This window comes from Sminthopsis crassicaudata, chromosome 3, assembly GCF_048593235.1.
Source record: "Sminthopsis crassicaudata isolate SCR6 chromosome 3, ASM4859323v1, whole genome shotgun sequence".
Taxonomy (NCBI): Eukaryota; Metazoa; Chordata; class Mammalia; order Dasyuromorphia; family Dasyuridae; genus Sminthopsis; species Sminthopsis crassicaudata.
In genome coordinates this window covers 27,228,360-27,251,080 of record NC_133619.1, presented here as the reverse complement: position 1 = coordinate 27,251,080, position 22,721 = coordinate 27,228,360, and the positions used below count along the sequence as shown (strand labels likewise).

At 40.9% G+C, this 22,721-nt stretch overlaps 1 protein-coding gene across 1 annotated transcript in view; it reads left to right on the top strand.

Annotated features, from left to right (window-relative positions):
- Nucleotides 1-332: 332 nt before the first annotated feature.
- Nucleotides 333-22,721, top strand: part of MECOM (MDS1 and EVI1 complex locus) — a 678,098-nt gene continuing 655,709 nt past the window's right edge. The window contains exon 1 of the mRNA XM_074298148.1: nt 333-500. Coding sequence (XP_074154249.1) covers nt 464-500 — 37 coding nt within the window. The 5' untranslated portion in view covers nt 333-463. The remainder of the gene's footprint in view (nt 501-22,721) is intronic.

The window sequence follows — 22,721 nt, the reverse complement described above, 5'->3', positions numbered from 1 at the left end:
AAATCGCTCCAAACTTTTTTTGGCGGCGCTGAGATGTTGGAGGGGCGTCTAGCGCGCATGTGCGAAGGTGTCTGTCCAAACTGACAATGCTGGAGAGATAGCGAGTGTGGATTGAGAGAAAGGGAGAGAAGGAGAGAGAGAGAGAGAGAGAGAGAGAGAGAGAGAGAGAGAGAGAGAGAGAGAGATGAGAGAGAGAGAGACGAGAGAGAGAGAGAGAGTGAGAAAGGAGGAGAGGGAGAGAGAGAGAGACTGAAAGAGAGAAGACATCGAGAGTCTGAGTGTGTGTGTGTGTGTGTGTGTGTGTGTGTGTGTGTGTGTGTGTGTGAGAGAGAGAGAGAGAGAGAGAGAGAGAGAGAGAGAGAGAGAGAGAGAGAGAGAGAGAGAGAGAGATTGAAAAAGGAGAAAAAGATCCAAGAAAAAAAGCACCCCCCAACCACACAGCGGCTGCACGACTGGGCACAACATGAGATCCAAAGGCAGGGCAAGGAAACTGGCCACAAGTAGGTGCAATATCGCTTTTCTATTGGCTTTTCACCCTCCTCTGCCATCTTGCATATGTCGAATGTGCCGGGTATCTGGAGCTGTCCCCAGACACTGGGGACAGAGTGGGAAACCCGAACCCGGCTGCAGCTGCAGCAACCTGCCCCAGCATCTTCTTCTGTCCCGCGCCTCTCTGATGATTGGGGTGGGTGGGCAAGGGAGCAAACGCAGCGGGCCCTCATCCTTGGAGTAGGGCAGCTGCATCAGCTTGGGGATGAGAGGGGGGGAGGACGGGAGTGGGGGGTGGGGGGGAAGCGAGAAGAACTATGACAAGGCAGAGGAGGGAAGGAGGGAGAGGAAAGGAGAGAGGGAGGGGAGCGAGGGAGAGAAAGAGAGAGAGAGAGAGAGAGAGAGGAGAGAGAGAGAGAGAGAGAGAGAGAGAGAGAGAGAGAGAGAGAGAGAGAGAGAGAGAGAGAGAGAGAGAGAGAGAAGAGAGAGAGAGAGAGCGCTTACCTCCCCCCTCCCCTCAGGCGGAGGAGAGATGCCTTCGGCCAACCAGCTAGACCCAGGGTCTGAGAAGAGGAGGGGAAACGTGGGGAGGGGGGTGGGGGCGGGGAGGGGGGGTGGCAGGCGGTGGGGGAGGGCGAAGAGGAAAACGAAGACCTCGGGAGGACTGCGTTTGTTTCTGGGCTTTGGGGTGCAGGAGAGAAGGGCAGAACGGCGGGGCAGCCTGTCACCCCGCCGTGGAAGGGAGCGCCGGGTGGCGGCGGCCTCGGAGCCCGAGTTAGAAAAGTTCCAGGGCTGGCTTTGGAAGTTCAGCCGAGGCCGGGGGAGGCTGCGAGGAGCCGCGGTTGCTATAGTGGGCGCTGGTCGGCTCTCTTCTCCAGAGGCTCGCGGCCGAGAAGGGAAGGAACTAGGGAGGCGGAGGCTGCCGGAGCCGAGGGGAGGCAGGCAGGCTGGCCGCCGGAAGCCCCGGCCGCGCTGTCGGGGCTGAGGGGCAGCCGAGCATCCCTCGGAACCGAGGGCAGGTGGGATAACGAGGAGGAGGAGAACTAGGCAGTGTGGGCCACAGTGGAGTGAGTGAAGACAAGCCGAGATGGGGCTAGGTAGGAAGGAAGGAAGCGTGGCAGCTTGTAAAAACCAGCCGCGGCGGGCCCACGGGGAGGGGGAGCGCGCGCCGAGCCGCGAGCCCGGAGCCGGCTAGCCGACGGGGGTGTCTGTCCTGAGGGGGAAGGCGGGCGGGTCCCTCGGACTCGGCCTTGGCACAGAGCGCCGGGGAAGGGGCGCAGAGCAGACTGGGTGGAAGTGTATGTGAGGGGGTGGGGGGCCCGAAGCCACGCGGTTGCCCCCCCCCCCCAGTAAGTTGGCAGGGCTAGGGGGGAGGGCGGGGAGCGGTGCTGGTGGAGAGCTGCTTCTTCTCGGCGATGTGAACTCTCACCCACATGTACCAGCTTTGGTATACAGAGGTTCCTGCCTAAAATACCCAACACCCCCACGGGGACAGGGGGGCGGAGAAGAGTCGGCTGAACGGGTCAGAAAATGGCCCGAGCAGACAGCTCTGCCAGTGTGAACTGTAACCCAGAATTACTGCGGAGAAAACAATTTTAAAAAGATTGCATTTTTATCTTTGGTTCAATCCCATCCCTGGTACGTTGGAACTGAATTTTGTATCATCTGGAAGTTGTGCATGTATATTCGTGGCCTTCCAGTGTACACACAACACTGTCTGCACACACACACGATTTGCTAAGCACCTCCAAGAAAGGGGTTCTTCCTATTTCCTACATATATCCATGAAAAACCCCAATAATAAGGAAAATGCTAACGCTTTTCAGAGCTGCCTAATAGGACTCTTCCACGGTCTTCTTTTTCCTTCTCTCCCTCCCTTAGTCTCTCTTAACACCTCCTGAGCCTTCCCTAGAGTAGTAGCTTTATGCCCCCCACCCTAAGTCACATTGTGGTCCTCCCCCCTCGCCTCTTGGGGTTCAGGGGCTACGCCGAGGGAGGGAGCCAGCCAGCCAGGCAGCGGAGCCCGGCGTCCCTGAACCAACCAGCGCGGAGGCGGGTTCAGCTCCCATCCTCCTCTTCCTCAGCCTTCGGGAGCCGGGTTCTCCATTCGGTCTCAGTGTTGTCATTTCCAGGCGCCTTTCCAGGAGTTGGTACAGTTTGGCTCCTCCAGGCAGCCTGCTCACACAGGCAGACACACTCCCGCAGAAATTTCTTTTCGCCTGGGTCTTAGTGACCGACAGAAAGACTGGGGTTATTTCGGTAATCGGTCCATCTGTTTCTCCTTTGGATACTGTTCATTTCATTTAGTTGCGACAGTGTCAAAATTCGCTCCTTCCTGCCTTTTTTATTTGCTTTCCAATGCGGTGGATGACTTGATTTTCATCTGAAACACACACACACACACGCACACACACACACAACTACACATATAAATATAGATCCCCATTCACATGTACTTTTAGGCGTGCAGCTTTCCATCCACAATGAAAGTATTGGGGAAGATGGCAGATAAAAGCTTTCGAAGTTGTGCTGGATAAAAGAGGAAACTTAACTTCTTGTCTTATTACTCAGCCTGCTCACAAATGAAAGGGAGAAGGCAACGCCGACCTATTTTTATTTCCATAAATTTTCTTTGAAATTCTCAAAACGATTTTTATTTAATCGCAGGGACGAGATCCGAGTCAATGCTAAGTGTTTTCTTTCCCCAAACTCGACCCAACACCCACAAAACAAATAAATGCACACCGAATTCTTTCTGATTTGATAATAATTACATTACATCCGGTGGGAGATCATTTGTTTTTTTCACTGTGGCCAAAGGTACAGCAGTTGATTTCTTGATAACTAAATCCGAACGTTTAAAAACTTTGTTCTTGGATTTCGCGTCTCCTCTTTCGTTGTTGCTGCTTGCTCCCGCCGTCTTTCCCAGACAGATGCACCCCTGCATCCTATAATCCTTCAGTTACAATATAGGTAATAAAGGAAATCATATGAAAACTTCGGATTTTGTATTTTGAAACACCATTTCCTTTTCCTTCAATAGCGTGTCAGCTTCATCGCTAAGCCGAGGAGATTGGGAGAGACCCCTGTAATTCAATCCTTCTAACAAGAAAACTTTGTAGCTATTATTCCAGTTTAGGCGTTCCCCCACCCCCTTAACCTTCTACGTTCTACGTTCAGAAAAAAAAGAAAAAGAAAAAAGGCAATTTATTCTGTCTAAGTGAGCCAGCTCTGGTCCAGATCTTTTTGTTTGTTTGTTTGTTTTTAACAAACACTGGAAACAAATCCCATCGAAATGCAAAATTTTGCCCAAGGCAGGACTGTTTCCTGCAAGGGTGAAATTGACTAGTTGCCGAACACTCACTAACTCAGTGACTTTATCTAAAGTTACCGGGACTCAGCCGGGTTCTTGTTAATCAAAATACATAATTCGGAAAACACGTTGATCTTCCTTTTTCTCAGAAAGAAAGAACCACTCAGGTACTAACTGGAGGATTTGGGGTGTGTGTGTGTGTGTGTGTTTTTTCTCTTTTCAAAAGACAAGATTATCTGAAATACAATAGCTGAAACAAAGAAGCCACGTTGGAATTTATTTAGGGGGATTTTAAACCTTAGTTTGAAAATAAGTAGAGGAGATCTCAAGACGCCTGACTATCTTGAAGGCACAGCCTAAACACTTGGCACTTACCCTAACATTTGAGAAAAGAAAAAGAAATGTCAAACGAGTGAGGGATGCCCCAGCTCCCCGAGCCCATTCTAGAGCAAGGCAATATTTCAGCCTGATCCCAAGTTTCTAAATATTTCGGGGGAGGGGCGGGCACCTGTATGGAGTCCGAAATGCCAATGGGAGATTGTTCTGACTGTGGAGCATAAGGAGGGGGCCGGGGGTCGGGGTTTCTAGAGCTCTACACTTCAGGAAAAGAAAAAAAAAAAACAACCCAAAGCAACAGCTCCTCAACTTGCCAACAGTGACACTTCCCAGGATTTCAATCTCAGCTATGAACAGTCTGTAGAGCAACCTCCTTGGAGTTCTTAGGGCGTCCCCCGTTTACCCCCCACCCAGTAGCCTCGTAAAGAGACAGAAGGCGATCAGATTAGTAGGACACACGTGTGGGGGGGCACTTGTTACTTTTACACTTTATCGCTTTTTTTTTTTTTTTTTAAACAGGCAGTCTAATCATCAAGGTAGGTCCCGAACTCTCTAAAGTTTCCCCCTCCCATCCCCAACATCTGAGATAATAAAATAACACGCGTCCAGGTTTCACCAGGATTTTTTTTTTTTTCCTCCCTGAGCCTATAATTTGCCTTCCTCTAGTCCTTAAAAGCCCCTGATTGAAAAACAGAGCTGCCAAGTTTATTTGCCTGTTTAAGACTCTGTCCTGGAATTTGTTTTTCAAAGAGGGGAACGCTGGCCCTGACCAGGAGGAGAGTTCCCCCTTCTAGGAAGGCTGTTTATTTGCCATTTCTTTACCATTACCCGGGGCTTAGTGCTCCTTTATTGCATTTGGCACTTGCTGTAAATAGTCTCCTGCAACATTTGTGTGTGTGTGTGTGTGTGTGTGTGTGTGTGTGTGTGTGTGTGTGTGTGTGCATTTAGCCAAAAAAGTCTCTGAGTTTAGGGAAAGGTTAATAAAGCGTTTCACTCCTCCCTGGCCCCCTCCAAGTCGGCCAGAGAGACGGTTCATTAACAGGAGGGGAGAGAAGGGAGGAAGGCTCCGTTTTTGTTTTGTTTGGTTTTGTTTTCCATTTTTGGAGGATATAAATTCTCAGCCTTCTCTGGACAGCTCTGTGCCTGTGTGTGTGTGTGTGTGTGTGTGTGTGTGTGTGTGTGTGTGAGAGAGAGAGAGAGAGAGAGAGAGAGAGAGAGAGAGAGAGAGAGAGAGAAAGAGAGAATATTGTGTGTGTGTGTGTGTGAGTAAGAGAGAGAGAATATTGTGTGTGTGTGTGTGAGTAAGAGAGAGAGAGAGAGAGAGAGAGAGAGAGAGAGAGAGAGAGAGAGAGAGAGAGAGAGAGAGAGAGTTTGTTCAAGTTCCATAGGAAGCAGACTCTCCAGAGTTTGATAGCTTGCCCCTTTCCTTTCACCTTAATGCTTTTGATACTAAGAGAACCAAAATACACTCAACCTGAAGCAGCCTATTGAAATATATAACAAGCATTTGTGTGTTTATATATATATATGTATATATATATGTATGTGTGCATATATATGCACATACATATATGTATATAAAAGCCGGAATTTTTTTCCTTCAGGGGAACTTTTTAATAAGGTTGAGGAGACTGATTTTCAAGCTCTTTCTTTCTGAATAACTTGCTCCCCAAAGGATTTCCAGAAAACAGTATCAAGTTAGCTAAGGTTGCTACATAGCCTAGTATGAAATGACCAGGGAACACAGATATTTAGGACTCACTGACCCCATTCTTGGAGGTGCAGTGGGGGCAGAGAAGACAATATGGCTATATACTCAATTTCCTATTCCATGTCTTTTCCATTTGAGTCTATTGAGGGGGAATATGGAAGATGATTTGAGTCTCTTCTCTACATGTTGCCTTTTATTCCATTTTCCCAAATACCCGGAGTTTCTTCTGACTTTTTCCTAAGGACTTGAACCCTTCTTCCCTCCCCCATCCCTTTCCTTGAAGGCAGGAAACATCTAGGACCTCACCACCTCATCCCTCAATTCCTTTAGGATTTGGATTGATGTCAATAGAGATGAAGAATGATAATGTGGAGGATGGCTTTTGGAACTGAGGAAGGGGCCTCAAAGGCAGGAGGGGATACTGGTGGTGATTCAGGCCTTCTGTTCTGTAGTCCGCAACATGGCCCTGCAGGCAGGAAGCCCTTGGCCCCAAACAGCTTGGGAAAGAAAATAATTCTGTCCCTTTCCATCCTGAGAAGTGCTATGGTGTCTGGACAGTTCTTCCCTTGGGATAAATGCCTGCACTCTGCCCATTCCCCTATGTCTGGGCACACAGCCCCTTCTTTTGCCTTGGCCCTCGGATGCCTCCCTCAAAACTCAGGCAGACACTGGAGGAAGCCCGCTCTCAGAGGTGGGGGTGAGGGTGAGGGTGGTCCATAGGACAATCCTATCCCAAAGTTACCAAACACATTTCTCCTGAGCAGTGGATTATCCGTTTGACTACCCTAAGTAGCTGGAGTTTGCTTCTACTCACCACATTTTGTGAGGGAATTTGTGTGTGTGTGTGTGTGTGTGTGTGTGTGCATGCTCAGGCACTTTCGATTCTCAGTTCTCCCATGTGAGCATGCTCTTTGGGATGAGCTAAATTGAATCCTCCCTTCCCCCATCGCTTAGTAGGATCCTATTGCTAAAATTAGGTCTTACCCTGTCCTACTCTTCTGGCCTTCCACTTGCTTCCATCAGTGAATTCCCAAAGAAACTTGGCTATGTAGTGAGAACAAGTGTGTGTGTGTGTGTGTGTGTGTGTGTGTGTGTGTGTGTGTGTGTGTGTGTGTGTGTGTGTGTTGGGGGAAGGAAACAAATAAATAAAACAGAGAGAATTGAGGGAGAGAAATACTCTCCCCCCCTTTCTTCCCTCCAAGCTCACCCCATAGTTTGCAAACACAGATTGGCATTCTTCCCCTCCCCCAATGAAAAATGTAATCCTTGTTAATTAACATTGCTTACAGGGCCTACAAGAAACTTAAGAAATGTTTCTACAAAGGGAAGGAACTGTTTACAAAACTCTTTCAAAAGTGTGACATATTGCCACAGCTCCAGGACTAAAAAGCTAAACACACTTACTTGCCTTTGAAGTTCCCCTGGCTGGGCCTGCTAATTTGACTGAGATTCAGATATTGCTGTGGGTATAACTAATGACTTTTACCTATTTAGACTCAAGTGGGAGGAGACAAAGTCCTGGATTCCTTGTCCAATGGGTCCCTCTAGAGACTGGGCTTCTGGCTTAGAGCCAGTTCTGTACAATGTCAACATTGAATATTTGAATTCCCAGACTCTATTTAACAAGTTTCTAAATAAATAAACTCATTGTGTGTCTGTGTTTAAAATTATTTCACCTCTTTCATAAAAGCTACAGCATCTTATTACATTGGCCTCTGAGGCTGATTTTTTTTTTTTTTTTTTTTTACCCCTTTCTTTATAAATAAACACAAATAGAACTCAATGCAATTTTCCCTGGCCAGCCTTCTCCTTCCTATGTGTGCAGAAAAAGGGTATGGGCTTATGGAAATTTGGGCAGGGCTATTAAAGTGAAACCCGACTTATTTGGGTGGTTTTGTTCTAGCTGAGCTTCAGTCTTGGCTAAGAGAAAAGCGAAGTTCAGAAAGTCAGCTAAATATTAATCATTTCTAAAAGGAAGCTCAAAGCTAGAACACTCCCTTAATCATTTTGGCCATAGGATGACAATTAAGCTTAAGGGAAACTTTTGTTGATACTATAAAGGACCACTTGTGCTCATGTTTCCCAACACATAGAAGCCGGTGGGTATCTGTGCACCCAGATATCTTAAGTAGGGAATATTGTTTTTAGGCTGATGCATGTTTATGCATCTATGATCTTGAATGGGGCCTGCTTATACATCTTCATGGGAGTAGATAGAGGAAGGGTTCTAGTCCTACTTCTGACACAGAATAATTCTGTGACTCTAGTCTGAATCTCAGTTTTCTCATCTTTAGAATGGGCATGATACCACACAGAATTGTTGTAAGGCTCAAGGAATGTTATGGAAAAGCATTTTGAATCACTGTTAAAGCCAGCAATTGTTATTATATATGTGTCCAGGTGAAACAAATCATGCATATATAGATTGTTGTTTTCATGTACATACTCATGCAGGTATGGGATTTCTATGGAGAAATATATTTGTTTTAAAATCCATGTTTTTTTCTCTAGACCTCTTGAAAGTATGGGTCCTCATCTGGAGCTGTTAGAAAAAGAAAGTTGAATTTCTTTATGTGTATAAAGTATATATTTTAAAAGGATTTGAAATGGCACATTGCAAACCCCATAAACATTTGGCTGGTAATGTGGGGAACTCAAAGCCAAGAAAAAAAAAATAATCCCACCAACCCACAAAACCTTAAAATAGATTACAATGATCTTAGCCATTTTAATTTTACAAAAATAATAGCCATGATTAAAATGGAGGCGTATTTTTCTTGGAGCTGTATTCCTTTGCATTATTGGTAGAACTTTTTTGTGGTAAAGAACTGTTTTATTATGTGTGTATGGGGGTGAGAAACAAAGCAAATTTTTAGTCAGATTACAGATTTTTCAAAAGCTACCTTTCTGGAATAACTTATTGTTTTGATTGCTGTCATCCTGTTAATTAAGAAACATGATTTTGGTTAGCATCAGTTAGATCCTTGCTTACCCAGTTTTACAAAAATTTCCAGAGAAGGAATATGATGGGTAGATTGAGCTCTGGACTTAGGATCAGGAAACTATGGGTCATATTCTTACCCAAGATACTTATTAGCTATGTGATGATCTTGTTCTAGGGGTACAAAGAAAGGGGCACTTAAAAAATGGACATACTTAGGAGACTCCTCTTCCTCTCCCTTATCCTCCTCCTCCTCCTCTTTTTTTCTTCTTCCTTCTTTCTGTCAAACAAGAAAAGAGTTTTGGGATTTGAGACTAAAGAACATAGATTTCAGTCTTTGAGTGACTCAAGTTAAGTTATTTGATATCTCTGGGAGTAAGTTTCTTTACCTGTAAAATCAGCCTTCAGCCTTGGAATAACTGGGAATCTAAAAATACTATAAAAGTAGCTCCAAATCTGTAATACCACTTTTAAAATTAAGATATAGAATTTAAGTCTCATGTTTTAAAATTTTTTGCAGAATGAATGCATAAATTAGATCAGTGTGCTTAGAGCAAAGCAGGCTTTATGTGATTATGGGATGGTTGAACCTAAAACGTCTTCAATCAGACAACCACTACAAACTCTGTTTTCAGGAGATATTGTTTCTGCATGCAGGCATGTCTAAAAATCTTAGTTCATTGTTCCTTTACTTGGGGTTTGTTAACTTAAAACAATTTTTAATTTCAACATAATTGGGTTCCTTTGTAACCCTATAGATTTTATTTTATGCATTTAAAGATATTTGGAGAAGATGATGCTGGGCTTCCCCAGACTGCCAAAGGGTCCTTTCCACAAAAATCCCTATCTCAAGGAATTACTAAATAGATTAAATGTTTGCTTTATTTACCCATTCATTCATTTATTTCTCATTCAATTAAAATTTTTAATATTTAACATTCATTTTTAATTTTTGAATTTCAAATTCTCTTTCTTTCTACAGCATCTTCTCCATCCATTGAGAAAACACACACACACACACACACACACACACACACACACACACACACACAATTAGACCTGTAAGAGCCTTTTGAAGTCATTTAGTTTCATCCCCTTGTTTTTTGCTGTGGATGTTTCAATTGTTTTTTAGTTGTGTCTTTCTCTTCATGACTCCACTTGGAGTTTTCTTAGCAGAGATACTGGAATGTTTATTTCCTTCTCTAGCTAATTTTACAGATGAAGAACTGAGGCAAACAGGTGTGAAGTGATTTATTCAGGGTCACACAGCTAGTATCTGAGATGGGATTTGAACCCATGAAGATGAATCTTTTGACTCCAAGCCTGTCACATTGTGCACTATGGCGCCACCTAGCTGTTGCCCTCATGCTATTGATCAATTAATTCACATGCTTTATCTATGTGCCAGTCACTGCTAGGTGCTGGCAACCCAAAGGCAAAACTCTGAAGGAGACCATTCAGGAAACCAAGCCCCTGGGACTTTAAGAGACTTGCATAATGTCCTTTAAGTAGTGAATGACAGTCATGAGTTCTTTTCCATCCCAATCCAATTCTCTCTCCACTGTTACTGTGATAATAGGCTTTGAATGCCTGAGCTCATCCCCATTGTTGCTATCTCAGGCTGACAATCTAGTCCTCAATAATCTGGCCCCAAACTACTTCTCCAACCAGGTGTCCCACTCTCTGGTTTCACTCCAACAAATTGCTCAGTCCACGTTTGCCCTCAGGCTTAATATCATCTTGCATTTTGGGTTGGAATGTCCTCTTTTGTCTGCCTTTAGAAACTCCTCCATTTTTACTGGATTCAGTTAAACTCCAGCCCATTCAAGAAACCTGTCCTGATTAACCTAGTCAATCAGAAATGACCGGACGATTGTTGATTTAGATTGAGGAGGAATCTTAGAAACTTCCCAGCCCAACTCTTTCAATTTAGAATTGAGGGAACGGACTTGTATAAAATCACTCACATAGTAAGTGGCAGAGCTGAGATTCGAACCAGTATTTTTTTCATTATATTTTGTAACCCCTTAGGAATCTGAACTCAATTCCTTGGACTTTGTCCAACATTGTCATGTTTAGGGTTTTTGGAATTTCTTTTCTTTTCTTTTTCTTTTTTTTTTTTTTAACTTAATAGTATTTTATTTCTCCAATCATATCTAAAGATGGTTTTCAATATTCATCTTTGTAAGAATTTGAGCTCCATTTTTTTCTCCCTCTTTCCCTTATGTCTCTCCTCCCCAAGAAAGCAAGTAATCAGATATAGGTTATAGATGTACAATAAATGTAAACATTGTTTCCATATTAGCCATATTGTGAAAGAAAAATCAGGACAAAAGGAGAAAACCACAAGAAAGAAAATAAATATACAAAAAAGAGGTGAAAATAATATGCTCCAATCCATACTTAGTTTTCATAGTTCTTCTTCTAAATGCAAATGGCATTTTCAAAATTCCAAGTCTATTGACATTTTCTTAGATCACTGTATTTCTGAGAAGAGCTAATTCTATCATGATTGATCTTGCTGTAACTGCGTATGATGTTCTCCTGGTTCTTCTCACTTCTCTCAGCCTCAGTTCATTTAAGTCTTTCCAAACTTTGATGAAATCAGCCTGCTTATCATTTTTTTTATAGAACAATAATATTGCATTCTATTCAGATACTTTAACTTATTCAGCCATTCCCCACTTGATGGACGTCTACTCAATTTCCTTGCACTCCAAAAAGAGCTGCTATAAACATTTTTGCACATCCTTAAGCCACACTCTATTAGTGTGAAAGAGCAATGAGTGCCTTTGAATCACAGGTTCTAGGTTTTAATCCTGACTCTGCACCTCAGTACATATATCTATAAAATGAGAAATTATATGTAAAATATTTTACAAACCTGAAAACACTTTTTATATGCTAGTTGTTGTTATTAATCTTGGATAAATTATTTAATTTCCCTGGATCTCTAATTCCCTTTACTGTAAAAAATGAAGGGTTGGATGAGAAGTCCTTCCTCACTCTTGATTTATGGTACTGTGCCTCTTGTACCCTTTTCCTTGCACATTCACTCACATACAGACACACACACACACACCCATTTCCCAAATCCACATAAAGAATGAAATAAAATTTTTTGCTTCAACCAACAATATGGTGCAATGGAATGAACACTTGCCTTGAAGGCAAAGGACCTCCAGATATGAGATTCATCATCTTTTGACCTTGAACAACATTTCTTAACTTCCCTGGGTCTAAATTTCTCCCTCTCCGTAAAAGAAGTTGGATTACATGGTCTGTGAAATTTCTTCTAGCTCCAGAGATAGAATTCTTCCTCATTTTTTGTACTTACTTGATATTATCTCATTTGATCTTAAAGTAAAGACAGTTGAAATATGGGGGGAAAAAAAGGAAAATGATAAATGTTGGAGAGGATGTGGGATAATGGGGAAACTAATTTGCTTTTGGTGGAGTTGTGAACTGATTCTGGAAAGCATCTTAAAATTATGCTCAAAGGATTATAAAACTATATCTTTGACATAACAATGCCATTATTTAGGTCTATATCCCAAAGACATAAAAAAGGGAAAAAGACCTATTTGTACAAAAATATATATAGCAGCTCTTTTTGTGGTGGCTAATAATTGGAAATCAATTGGGAAATGGCTTAAACAAGATGTGGTATACAATTGTGATGGAATTTTAAAATACTATAAGAATGATAAGCAGGATGATTAAAAAAAAAAAACTGGAAAGATTTACATGAACTGATACAAAGTGGAGTGAGCAGAACCAGATCATTATACGCACTTACAGCAATATTAACCATTGAAGAATTGTAAATGATTTAGCTATTCTCGTCAATACAATGATATAAAACAATCCCAAAGAATTGAGATTGCAGCATACTATCTGCTTCCAGAAAAAGAACTGATATTGTCTGAACACAGACTGAAACATGCTATTTTTCACAATTCTTGTCTTCTTATATGAAATGATTAATATGGAAATATTTTCTATATGGCTGAACATGTATAACCTATATCTAATTGTTAACTGTCTCAGGGAAGGGGGCAAAGGATTCAGGAGGAAATGATCATTGGCTATAAATGGAGGGAGAGGCAAGTACAAGGGTTCTCTCCTAAGAAGCATTACAGAACTTAATTACATTTTAGAAAAGAATGGATGAAGAGAGAGCAGAACTGACTTCTTGGACGAATACTGGCTCTGAGGGAGCAAGGGAGGAAATAAATATTTCTAGAGAGCCTACTTTGCATCAGACACTGTGCTAAATTCCTTTACAATTATCGTCTCATAGGCCCCTCTTAACAATCCTGTAAGGATTATAATCCCCATTTGACAATTGAGGCAACTGAGGCAAACAGAAGTCAAGTGACTTGTTTAGAGTTTCACAGCTGGTAAGCATCTGAGTTCAGATTCAAACTCAGGTCTCTTGATTGTTAATTATCAGGCCCCAAACACATCAATTTTCCTCTAGGCATTTTACTAAGAGAAAATTCTTACCTTAGGGTCTGTGAACATTTAAAAAAAATAGATAAATGAATTTCAATGTAACTTATTTCCTTTGAAATATCATATAATTTGAAAAATCTGATACTAGGAAAGACTCATTAAACTTCACCAGATTGCTAGGACACAAAAATAGGTTAAAATCCCCATGATCCAAGACAATAATATTGCAAAGCATTTTCCGAATTGTCCAGGTAGAGGAAATTTCCTTTCCAGGAGTTCCCAGATTATCAAAGAAATCACTGGTCTCAGACATGAATGTGTGCATGCATTCCCATGTCTGCATGGCTACCCGTATGTATTTCTACACGTGTTTATATGCACAAAGAGCAGGTATATATGTGGATTGTACACCCTTCCCCCCTGTAAGGGAAAGTGAAAGTGAAGACTGTAAATAAAGGAAGTTTATAGTTAAGGATGAACGGCACCAGCCTCTGAGACCAGCAGGAGTTGGGGAAATACATAAAGGCTTGTCTCACTGTGTCAAGACAGATGAAAACTTTCAAATGTCTTTTACCCCATGGGGTGCTAAGTCAGGAGCTCAGATACATCATGCAAATTGCAGACTTACTCTATAATCTGCTAGTAACTGGATGCCATTTGATTCTGGTGAGATTCATTGCGTTCGATGCGAGACATCTCAATCTTACTGGGATCCTGTGGGCCAAAGTCCCAAACCCAGTTCTCCCCTGCCATTCTGAACAGGGGTATGTCATGACACAATAACTCAGTGGAAAGGGGTGGGTCAGTAATTAATTGAGGATTCAGGGTTCAGGTTCCAATTGGTTTTAAAACAAACAATTTTTTTTTTTTTTTTTAAACACCCTTTCCTTAAACTGGCTGTTTGGATTAGAGAAGTGAGGGAGCCATCTGAAGCCAATAAAAATGTTTTTGTTGTTGCTTTATTTAGGAAAAAGCCACACAACAACTTCTGATCTCCAAAGTGGTTAAGTCACTTTCGCCAGGATACACTTTTCCTTGAGCTTTGAGATTTTGAGAAAAATTTTAGAATGGAAACTGCCTCTGATCTTAATTAACTATAGCATCATATATATGACACTATAATATTATATCCCCAAACCCTTCTGATACAAAATTACAGTTTTTGATTATAAGTTATAAACCAGATAAGAGAGACTTCTGCAAAGTGGTGTTTCTATGATAAGGTTATTGCTGATTTCATATAAAGATTTCAGAGCAAATGCATGGGAAAGATTGGGGGGGGGTAGAGAACTGTAATTGTCTCTTAGGTTTCAGCACATTCTGTTGTCATAATCATATGATATGGGTTTCTGAGTTGTTTGTTTTTCTTTGGTTTTGATTGGGATCTTTGATTTAATTATTTATAGAGACTCATTCTACCAATGAAAGCCAGAGATTCACTTGCAGCATTTCTGGAAAGTTTAATAATAATAGTATCACCATCTACCATTCATATAGTGCTTTAAGGTTTGCAAAGTATGCATGTGTCATTTCTTTATATGATTGCAACCATTCTATGAGGGAGGGAGGACCTCTTATTATTCTCCTTTTACACATGGGGAAACTGAGGCTGAAAGGTTAACTGACATGTTCAGGGTCACACAGTTAATAATGTCTGAAGCATCTTCCTCACTCCAAGTTCAATGTGTCACCTTGTTGCCTTTAAGCTTATTGGGTTTAGAGTTATGGGACCTGAGTTCAAATCTCCGCTTTATTATTTATTATATATACAATCGATACATTTATTTATTATATATAGTTATATATTACACAATTTGTTATATGTTATATGTACAAATATGTATATTATATATACAATTTGGGACAAGTCATCCCAACCCTTTTAGTCTCAGTTTCCCTATCTTTAAAATGAGGAGCTTGACCTAGATTGCCTCAGTAGTCCTTCCAACCATAAAGCAGCGATTTTCTAATTTTTGAGTATTCCCTTGAGGTATTGAAATGCTAAGTGATCTCCTGAGATCATAAGTCAATATGCATCCCAGAATCCTCTTGAACCAGGCCTTCTTTTCTCCAAGTTCAGTCCTTTCTCTAGTCATAGCTCAGTTGCACCTCTCAATTATTTCACATAATTTTTTAGTTTTAAAATTTCCATTCTGGATCTGGAACTCCATCAGGGTAGGGAATGCCTGGTATATTAAGTTCCTTTATTGATGTTGATCAGATCTGCAGCTTCTTTGACATGATGCACCTCAAAGAGTTGCCTAGGGTATGGAGAGTTTAGGTGATCTGCTCATGGGTACATATTTAGTGTATTTTAGGGGCAGAACTGGGATCCAAGTCTTCCTGTTGCCATTGCCCAATCCTCTACATATTCTGTTGTTCAGTTACTCATCACGCAACCTATTATACAGATGCTGAACTCTGAGATCTAATGCTAAAAGGCACCACTCAAATAAAAACAATCTATCATAAAATATATTTTAGGAGGTCTTTGCTTTTGCTTTGTATATACATATACATATATACATACATACATATATATATACACACAAATATACACACACATATGTAAGTATATGTATATTTAGTTATGGATTATATGCTCTAAATTTGCTATTGTGGAAATAGAACTATACTCTGGAACAGGAAAGGCACTTAATAAATGCTTATCTATTTAATGCCTGGTACGGGATAGGCATTTAATAAAAGCTCATTTATTCATTGATTGATGCATTGTTATTGTTGTGTTTGACATTCCATGACCACATTTGGGATTTTCTTGGCAGAAATACTGGAGTGGTTTGCCATTTCCTTCTCCAACTCATTTTACAGATGAGGAAATGGAGGTAAACAGGGATAGGTGACTTGCTCAGGGTCATACATGTAGTGTCTGAGGTAAAACTTGAATTCAGGAAGATGAGTCTTTCTGACTCCAGGGCTGGCACTCTAGGCACTATAGGACCCCCTGGCAGCATAACCTCAGCTGGTAACTTCTGGAGCAGGCACACATGGCTGGAGGAAGTCATGTAGATGAATGGAAAGAGCCTTGGAGTGAAAAAATCTGGGTTCAAATCTCAATTCTGACTATTCCTTGTGTAAATCTGAAGGAGTAGCTTTCAATCCCTGAGACTTAGTTTCCCCAGCTATAAAATGAATGGGTAAGATTTGATCATTTCAGAAACTTCTCCCAACTTTATCCCTAGGATTCCATGAATCACTAAGTCTTTCCTGAACACCCGCTGTAAGCAAGGGATGTATTTCCCATTGGGGCTAGACAGCCGCAGACACGTCCATACCTTATCCCAACCCATGATAGCATTTTATTGTGGCTGTTTTAAAAAAACACTAAAATCCTTTTCTTGAATCTCATCATGGTTTTGAGGGGATTCTGAGCCTCAAAGGCTATCCTAGCTTAGTGTGAGCTCTAGGGTGTCCCACTAAGAGCCCAGGGCTTTAAGGATGGGCCCAACAGCAACAAAAACAATAATTTAGCATTTACACAGTATTTACAACGTGCTAAATCCTTTATAATTATTATCTCATTTGCCCCTTTAGAACATCCTGAAGCATGGGTACTTTTATGATTCTCATGGAAATTGAAGGAAAAAGAGATTAAGTGACTTGCCCAGTGTCACACAAGTTGGGTCATCCTGGCTCCAGGCCTGGAGTTCCATATACTGTCATCTAGCTGCCCTTTTAAAATGATGATTCTGGGAAAGTTACTTAATCTTCTTTGTCTCAGTTTACATAACTGCAAAATGTTCAGTGGCCAAGGTAGGAGAGGTGAGGAAATATAAAAATGAGGTGGACAAATTCTGAAAGGTCAAAGAAGTATTTTAAGGAATCTTGAAGGGGAAATGATGGGAAAATTTTAAAAAACGGTCAGATCCAGTGTAATATGGATTAATAAAGAGCCAGCCAGTCAACAAATATTTATTATGCACTTACTGTGTGCTAAGTGGTGTGCTGAATACTGGGGATACTAAAAAAGGCAAAAATAATGCCCCTCCCCTCAGGGAACTCACTTTCACATAGGGGAAATAATTTGAAAATAACTAGGGACAGAGAAAGCAATGTTAGTATTGGATGTGGAAAATCAGGAAAGGGGGAAATGGTTTTTGCTCCAGGATCAAAGGCATGGAATTGTTGTATCCAGAATCATAAATATCAGTCATATAACTTCCTTAACTCTGAGCATCCTTTAAACTTTTTTTGTGTATGTGTGAGTAGTTTTATTTTTTCTTTTGTAAAGCTTTTTATTTTCAAAGCGCATGCATAGATAATTTTCAACATTCATCCTTGAAAAATCTTGTGTTTCAATTTTTTTCTCCCTCCCTTCTCCCCACCCCCTCCCCTAGGCAACAAGTAATTCATTAAGCATATGCAATTCTTCTATATATATTTCCACAACTATCATGCTGCATAAGAAAAATGAGATCAAAAAGAAAAAAAAATCTGAGAAAGAAAACAAAATGCAAGCAAACAACAACAACAAAAAAGGTAAAAATAGGATGTTGTGATCCACATTCAGTCCCCATGGTCTCTTTCTGGATGCAGATGGCTCTCTCCATCACAAGTCTTTTGAAATTGCCCAGAATCACTGTTGAAAAGAGCCACATCTTTCAAACTTTTATCAGATCTATATAATCATCCTTTGGAGGCTGGGGCTCCTGGTTGTTCTGGTATATGGAAGAGGAACAATTCTAATGACAAAATAATTTGGAAATTGATGTCTCTGTTCTCATGTGCTGGTGGAGGGCCAGGTGGAGATGAGGCAGGAATATTCTGACTGTCATCCCTAATGGCAAAATAACCTTTGGGATTTTCCCCTTTTTCTCCTTAGCAGAATCGGTACTTGCAAATTTGCCAGCCTGGGAAGCTGCTTTTAAAGGAGCAACACGACCCTGAAACATAACTTAAAATCGAGCTTCGAATTTGTGATGTGAAACTATTGCAAGAAATAATTGAGACACTTTAGAATGCCTAGTTTCCTTCAAAACTCAGCTCAAAGTCACCTTGAATATAAGCCCTTTCCCGCTCCACTTCTTAGTCCTTATTCCCTGAATTATCCTGTGATTATATGACCCATATTTGATATCTATTTATATATGTATATGTATTGTCCAATAGAATGCAAGTTTTTCGAGTTCTGTTCCATTTTTGACTTTCTCATCACAATGACTGACACATAGGTGCTCAATAAATGCTTGTTAATTGACAGATTAATTAAATAGGAAAGAGCACTAGCTGCTGATTAGTTGGTGACTAGAACCTTAGGTGTTAGAACTGGAAGGTCTCTAATCTAGCCCATGGGATTTGGGGTCTCATGTTGTTTCTGCTCCGTCAGAAAGAACTCACTGAGGCTCCCTTTCCTCTAGTGTCTGGGATGGAAGTTGGCACTAGGATAATTTAGCCCTAAATGGGAGAGTGTAAAAGAGAAAGGGAAGAGAAAGCAGAGAGGAGTGGATGCAGTAGAATGGGGATGTTGGGAATTTCTTAATCAAACAATAAGCATTTCTTTACTATAGGCTGGGCACTAGAGATTGAAAAACACTCAAAGGATGTGTACCTTTTCCCAAGGAATTTGTATTCTGTTATAGGAAACAACATATATGTAAATGAATATGTAAATATATGCCAAATTAATATAAGGTAAAGTATATCTCATTGAATAGAGTAAAAAAGGGAAAGGGCAGAATTAATAGAGGAACTCAAGGTGTCTGAGGTCTTTCTCCTTTACTTCCTTCTATTTGAAGCAATGTATGTGTTATGTTTTTGGATTAATTTTCCCTGCCCTGTGGCAAAGCCCAGATGGCCTCAGGCTAGTTACAGCTCAATCTCCAGCAGCTGCTTTCATTTTGTAAAGCCTTTCTGTGCTCTGGCCCAGAACTGAACGGTCCCAACAATGCTCCTGGAGGACAGGTATGACCATGGAGGAAAGAAAATGCCCCCCCCCCAATGACACAGGTGGTTTTCAAGGAGTTAAAATAAATAAATGGAAAGGCCAAAGACACAGATGCTTCTATCCAGACATATTAAAATCCGAAGAGTTGAGTTTTCAGGACAGGACTGAGCCAATGTTTCGGGAAGTCTGAACATTGAATGCCAGCAACCCTCATGCCTGGCTGGTTTTAATCAATGCTATCAGTCTCTCACTTCCATAAGCACGAAAATCCATTCAATAAATGAGCTCACTGTTGCTAGAGGGACCAGGTACCTTCAGATGTACCCCAGTGCACATTGAAAGGATGTGCCCAGTGCATTCAAGGAGTTGGACTGGCTGTGAGTGGATGGCTGGGGGCGGGGAATAGACATTAAGCAGTTTTTAGAATCCATAGGAATCTGTGTATACTTGGAGGAATTTGACATCCTCATCAATTCATATCTAGTCCATCATAGAAGCTGATTGGTCTCCTTGCTTTCCAATCTCTCCTTCTCTAAAAAAGCTTTCTCCCTAAAAGTTGGGCTTTACTGAAAGGGAAAATTAACCAGGAATTCTCTCTTTCCTCTATACTCTCTAAAGACATATCATTCTATCTATCTATCTATCATCTATCAATCATCTATATCTGTCTATCTATCATCTATTTATCTATCTATATCTCCCTGCACATACATACCTATCCTGTGCCTCCACTTTTCCACACCTGTGGTCTTTTATGCTTGAAGTCTCCATCACTTTGACTTTTAATTATATTCTTAAATGATTAACTTTCCCCACATACTAGCTCTTTGGAATTTCACTCTGATGCTATTGCTGGATTCAAATATGTTGAACCTTCTTTCTCCCTTCTTTTCCACTTTCTCCCCCAAGTCATCCTTGTGTTTATAACCAGATGTGAGTGGATAAAGGAACAAACTTGTTTCTTGTTTTGAAGAGAAGTTAAAATTCTGAAAGCAATCTTAAAAAAAATAGGATAATGAAGTACAGTGGAAAGAAGTCTGGATCCAGTGCTGGAGGACCTAGTTCTGAATTCTAGCCTTCCCACTTATTTCTGAGGGTTACTTTGGGCAACCCTAAAGACCTTCTGAGTCTCAATTTTCTCACCTTTAGAATGAGGGAGTTGGAGTAGCTCACTCTTTCACCTCTAAATATAGGATCCTCTGGCACCATTACCCCTCACTTTGCCCAATGTCCAACACCTATGGATAGTTGTGATTTACAAGTAAATAATGATGATGTTGATGATGATGATGATGGCAAGCCACAATTCCTGCAGTACTTCAAGATTTTCAATGAGCTTTCTTCATGTGAATATTTTGAAGTTCTGGTATATTTTTAATAAATGTGATTAAATAGTTCTAGAGAAGCATAAAGGATAGATCTCTGAGATTCTAGTCCCGAGGGGAAACACCTACAAAGTCCCAGGAAAAGGAGATGAATTGTCATGTAGTAAACAAGTTTCATTGGGAAGAGAGAATGTGGAAAGGAATAACAGGGGAAAAAATTGGAAAAGCAGGTGGGAGCCAGATTGTGCTGGATTTTATGGTTTACTCTTTAGGCAATAGACAAGCAGTAAGGGTTTCTGGGTCTGGAAAATAAGTGGGGAGGGTGAAGGTTAGGGTTTAGTAATGTTAATTTCATACTTGAGAGGAGGAGGCTGGATTAGCGAGGTCGAGATTTGAAGCAGGGAGACCAATGGGGAGGCTTTTGTGATGATCCAAGAATGAAGCTGATGAGACCTCAACCAGGGTAGGTGGGAGTGTGTGTGTGTACAAGAGGGTTGGGCATGGCAGGGTAGCACTGAGCAATTTTGGAAAATGATTGAATATAGGAGAATTTGAGGGAAGTTTGGGGTGCAGAGATTAAATAAGGAGCTTTCTTATTAAATATAACCATTGTGTTTAGTGCCTGTTCTCGTTACCACTATGCTCTCAGGCTCCCAAAGCCAGAGTCATCAACTTATTATTATTATTGTCCATTCGATGCTTGTTGAGCAACTCTTATAGAAAAAATTTAATTTGAATTTAAAATGGGCATTTCTGTAAACATTCATAGAATATAGAAAGATAATTGTATATGAAACTTCTTATCTCCATTATGAAGTTTTATTTTCTTTTTAAAGTAAATAAGTCCAACTATAGCTTTCAAAGGTGTCCTGTTTGTTCTTTTTTCCCCTGATCTTTCTTCTAATTATCCCCTCTTCTGCATTAACAAAGTTTCAGTGATTCTTCTTTTCCCCCCTTATTCTATCCCTATCTTGCCTAACCTTCTTCCCTCCACTCTGATTGGAAAAAAAAGAACATATAGTAAATAAATATGTATTTGTCAAGCAAAACAAACTCACACATTAGCTGTGTCTGAAAAGATACATCTTAGTCTGTATCTTGAGTCATTCATCTTTTCTCAGGAGTGGATAGCATCTTTCATCAGTTGGTCATTCCATGAATCAGAGTCCTTAAGTCCTTTAAATTTACCTTTATTTATAACACTGCTATTATTATATAAATTATCCTCCAGGTTCTGCTTACTCCACTCTGTATCCAATTCAAAAAGGTCTTCTCTGGCACCATTCATTTTCATTAATAATTTTAAAAGGCATTTGTATCTGCTTTTGTAGAATTCTTTTTTTTTGTTCTTTTTCTGAGGCTGGGGTTAAGTGACTTGCCCAGGGTCACACAGCTAGGAAGTATTAAGTGTCTGGGACCAGATTTGAACTCGGGTCCTCCTAAATTCAGGGCTGGTACTCTCTCCACTGCGCCACCTAGCTGCCCCTTTTGTAGAATTCTTAATTTGAGCTAGAATAGATGGAAATGCCAGACATAAAAATTTACTTTTGTTTGTTTGGACTTTTCTCCATTCTAGTTGGTATAACTTATATTTTGCCTACGGAAATACAAATAATGATAGAAATGTCCTAAAAGGGGAGAAGGTGGACGGACCAGCCAAGGTAGTGAATGGGGGAGATGGAGGCTCATGGAATGTGTTCTCAAGATGGTCAGGGCTGTGCCACATGCCATGGGAGGGTTCAGGGATTCGTTATTCACAGTTTGATGTTACATCGTGTTTATTGGCTAGAGTCTGAAGGGAGAGTTTACAAAGTCCCTTATCCAATATGAAGATGTGTGCTATAACTGAGGGAGACTCAATGAGTTCCATTAGTAGGAAATTTAGCCAATAATTTTGTGCCCTGAAGATAATGGGAATTTCTTTTGCTACAGCTTTTTTTTTTTTTTTTTTTTTTTTTTTTTTGAGATGGAGTTTCTTTCCTCTCCCCATTCCCAACAGCAGGGAAGCAGGGAAAGGAAAAAAAAAATTCATGTAAAGGAGGCTGCTTTAGAGATCCAATGTACCACACCTTGTTTGGGAGGTGGAGATGAGGTGATATTTCTTGTTTTCTTTTGAACTTTCCTTTTCCTTTTCTTTTTCTTTCTGAGAATGCAACAGTGATTTCCTGCTCTTTTCTTTGGAGCATACCTTTTTCAGGAGCTGCTCGAGAGGCTAGGAAGTTTATGGTCCCATAGAGCTTTAA